The following is a 4015-nucleotide window of genomic DNA, read 5'->3' as shown; positions in this document are numbered from 1 at the left end:
AGGGGAGCGGGTCGAGCCCAGTCCCAGCTGCTTCCCGCTGTGGGGAACAGCTGAAGGAATCCCTTCCCAGAGTTAACCAGACGTAGGCACAAGTTCCCTTGAATTAATACTTTTTTTTTTCCCCCCCCTTGCTTGCTGGGCTGTTTCGCATTCTCCTGCAGCCTGCTGGGATCCTCCATGGGCTGCGCTGGGGCCTGGTGAGGCACGGTCGGCAGCATGAGGGCTTCAAAGATCTTAATTGACCCTCTCTTCTCATTTGATGCTTGAATCAGAAACTTTAATTAAAGTCCTTCACCTTGTTACCTAGATTCGGACGTCTGGATTAGCCTATGCCGTGTTGATTATGTCAAGGAATTTCTCTCGGGGCGGGGGAAGGCGGCCGGGCAGGGGGTGAGTTACTTCACGGCGTACCCGATGACGTGAGGCTGGATGGGCGTCCAGGGCAGCGCTACGCTGATGTGTTGTAATTTCAGCTCCGAGAAGTTGGCCTCTTCGAGATTCTTCCATATCTCTCTCGTTAGGCAGCACCCAGCAAAGACGAGCTTCCAAGTCGGATAGCAGATCTGCTGCCAAAAATACTTCCAGCTGGAATGATCAGCAGCCACGTGCTCTAAGAAATAGAAAGCGCCTCCCTGGGAAAAACAAAGTCGCCTTTACAGAGCCGCAGCAGGCGCTGGGGTTACGCCGAACTTCTCCCTCCATCCCACCGCCTCTCAAATACAGACCCGCGCGTGTGCAGTTTGCCTGCTCATCAGTATTCTCCCACCCCTTCCCTGCCCGCTTCTTGCTTTTGGGGTGTCAGTTGGGATTAATGTAAGGAGGAAACTTGCTGAGATTCAAAATGCCTACTCAAAAGGCGTGAAAGGTGTACTTACTTGATCCCTCTTTCATTACAGCAAGAGTTTGTTGTCCTTTTGTTTCAATTACAGCTGCTAGCATGTCATTTTTTTTCGAAGGAAGCTAAGAGAAATGTATAAATCCTACTCAAACTCATCACTTTTTGACAACCCAGAGGATTGTCTTGAAAATGCCGTTTTAAAGGCTGAAAGTCTGTTGCAAAAATACCCCAACAAACCAGCTTTTTTTTAGTCTTCGCTTGATTAGTATACTACAGGGAATGAAGATGCTTAATTAGGCTGGTTTAGTCATACAGGTTGATCAGCCCCGCTTCCAAGAGGCTAAAGCAGTTTATTTAAAATGCAGGCTCTCAGTCTTGATCAAAGAGCTTCCCACCCAAAGCAAATCTGTTGTATGTGGGGAGACACCACCACAGGAACCAGTTCTGCCTTAAACGATACACCGTAATTACTCACCACATTAGTGGCCGTTCCAGATACCAGACTATGCTACTTTCAGGGTTTTACTTTTAAGAATGGCACAGACTGACCTGTATGTTGCGACTGCTTTGCACCATTTCGCAGCACGGGTTGTAAATCTGATTTAACTCGGGAAGTAAACTGGGTCTGGTTTGCAAGCTCAAAACCAACTTTTTTTCTTTTGGTTTTTTTTTTCCTTTTGGTGCAGTGCCTTTGGAACAGACGATAAAGGGTAATAACAACACTTTTTAGTCAGATACTCACTGGTCTGAGCACTCGCAGGACCTCCTTCAGGGTGCCGTTCACGTTCTGCACAGAGCAGAGGACCAGGGTGCAGATGACTGCATCCACAGAACCGCTGGGCACCTGGTGCAGGTCTTCCCCCGCAGCTACTAGGAAATGCTCGTAGTGGATGTGCTGGTTCTTGTTCATGCTTCTCGAAAGGCCTTGCTGGAAGTTGGGGTTTATGTCCGTGCATGTGACCTTGCAGCCTGGTGGGTAGAACTGGAAGTTAGTACCGCAGCCGGTCCCGATCTCCAGCAGCTTCAGCTCTCCCGAGGGGCTGGTGAAGTCAGGTAGATTACGGAATAGCTCCTGTTTCTGCTTCTTTGTTTTCCTCTCGTAAACTGCAGAAAGCTTCTCTAAGAAGAAAGGAAAAAATACCTTCTTACAGAAAGGTTCCCATATGCCCAGGAACGATAGCAAGTAGATGGGCATGGCAAGCGCCGCAAGGCAGGCACGGAAGAAGAGGATGGTGGGCTCTGTCATTTCCAGCGTGGGGCAGAGGATCCGTACTCAGCAAAAGTAGTTCTTCTGTGGTTTAGAGCCCTTGGAAGTCAGGCCCAGCTGCATTCATGTACTTGCCGTCTTCCTCTTGGAGTATATTCAGCTCTTTGGCTTGATCTGCTAGACTTTTCTCTAAAGCTGATTTTAAAGTCGGGTCACGGGCACGGAAGGGAGCACCAGGACTGCACGCCGAGCGGTCACAGGAGCGTCCCAGCTCTGGCGGAAGGGGAGCTGCCAGCCTGTTGCGTAACCGGGATGAACCGGGCAGTACAACTTTCTACGTAGCCCTTTATGGTGCTCGGCAGTTTCAGGTTACAGTTCATATCTCTTAAAGCAACCGTATGTTGTCTTTAGTGAGCTGGAAGAAATGCATCTGAACTCTGGGTTTGCCATAGGCGTTTCGTTAGGAGTTTGATTTGCATTTCATTTAAAACGCATTTGTTTGAGAGTTAATTAACCGCCCGGTTGTGAGTAGCTGGGTGAGCTCGTCCGTGCGTGCTCCGTGCGCTCTCTGCAACAGCAGCTACCAGCCTTTCCACTTGGTGGACACCTGAAACTCTTTGCAGTGAATGAGCTTGCTTTTCTCAGTTTTCTCTCAGACCTTTGATGGGCATCACGGAACAGAGGTAAAACAATTTGTTGAGTATATGGCTTGGCTCTGTGAACTTTATAAGCTTGAACCAACAACGAACCGTCCGTTCTGTGCTAAATGCAGCCTGTAAAACTTTCTCAACTTTGCAGTCACCAGTGCTTTTTCAAAGGACTTGGTAGCAATGTGGATTAGCTGCTAGCATTTAATTGCCCTGCTCCAGGTGAGCCTCGTACCGGGAAGGGAGGACTTCAGGTCCCTGATGAAGGCGGTTTTACTGTGAATTGCATTGGGAGAATTTTGCTTTTCTGCTGAGTGAGAGGCTGTCCCGTTGTCCGATGAGCTATCGCCTCCCTCTAGTGGTAATAAAGCAGATATAAAATCCAGTGTACGGCAGCATCGTTATTAGACTGCTTTATTAACGAACCCTGTTGTCATACCTTCATATCTCCACCTTGTGGCAGCTACAGTAGAGAAACAAATTGGAACCATGGGAGTTACTTTCTGTGTAGGCTAGTTGGACGTGTATGGAGCACAGAAGAGAGACATGAATGCATTCTGTTCTTGTGATCTGTACTGGGTTTTAGCTCCTTGCTGCTAGAAAAGGTTAAACAGTGGCCAAGAGAGCAGCACCTTCTCTCCGCGTCCTTGGGGAGTTCACCTGGAAAACATTTCTAATGAAACTCCTGGCTTTTAAAGGAGACCTCTTTAAGGTGTGATCTAGATTGGAGGGAGAGTAGGAAATGAAGAGTTTAAGCACAGGTGACCCATGTTAGCAAAGGGTTCTACGGACACGGCTGATCTAGTAATGGCATTTTACAGCGGAGGTGAGATTTCTGCCGGTTTTTGCTTTGTGGGTGGCTGTTTCCAGTTAAATCTGCACTGATGGCATTAGCGACTGATGGCCGGCAAGAACTACGCCTGGTGAAGCGGTGGCATAATGAGCGCTTCCCTGAAAAAACAGAAGTCCTGTCAGGGAGGACTGAGCTGGCACGGGCAAACATTGCCTGCTCGTAAATACATTTCATAACGGGCAGACTGAAATGAGAATGCTCGTACTGATGCCATATCTATTATGCATGTGCCCTGTGTCGGAAACGTTAGAGGTTGGGCGTTATTCTCTGCCCTTAGGAAGACGTTAGCACTCTGTACTGGCTTGCATGTATCTTCTGTTCCCTTTCTTCCCTCTCCCCCTTCTCAACTCCGTAGATGCTGACTCCTCCTTTATTTTGTATTGGACCGAAACGCGTCGTCTAGACTGGATTTCCAGTTTGCCTGGTGCCTGTGCAGCAGCTCCGTTTCAGAGCTCTATCCGGAAAGCCTA

The 4015-nt window shown here is 48.5% G+C and overlaps 2 protein-coding genes across 2 annotated transcripts in view; both read right to left on the bottom strand.

Moving 5' to 3' along the window:
• TMPRSS12 (transmembrane serine protease 12) overlaps nt 1-218 on the bottom strand; it is a 6530-nt gene extending 6312 nt beyond the window's left edge. The window contains exon 1 of the mRNA XM_009646116.1: nt 137-218. Within this exon, the coding sequence (XP_009644411.1) occupies nt 137-218 (82 nt within the window). The remainder of the gene's footprint in view (nt 1-136) is intronic.
• LOC104132772 (methyltransferase-like protein 7A) lies at nt 117-2299 on the bottom strand. Its single transcript, XM_009646105.2, has 2 exons — nt 1581-2299; nt 117-632 (listed from the first exon to the last, which is right to left on the bottom strand). Exons 1-2 carry the CDS (start codon nt 2082-2084, stop codon nt 396-398), a joined length of 741 nt encoding a protein of 246 aa, XP_009644400.1. The 5' UTR covers nt 2085-2299; the 3' UTR covers nt 117-395.
• Between the last annotated feature and the right edge of the window lie 1716 nt (nt 2300-4015).

The sequence above is a fragment of the Egretta garzetta genome, unplaced genomic scaffold (genome assembly GCF_000687185.1).
Source record: "Egretta garzetta isolate BGI_Z169 unplaced genomic scaffold, ASM68718v1 scaffold309, whole genome shotgun sequence".
NCBI lineage: Eukaryota > Metazoa > Chordata > Aves > Pelecaniformes > Ardeidae > Egretta > Egretta garzetta.
This window is presented reverse-complemented; position numbering and strand designations above follow the sequence as displayed.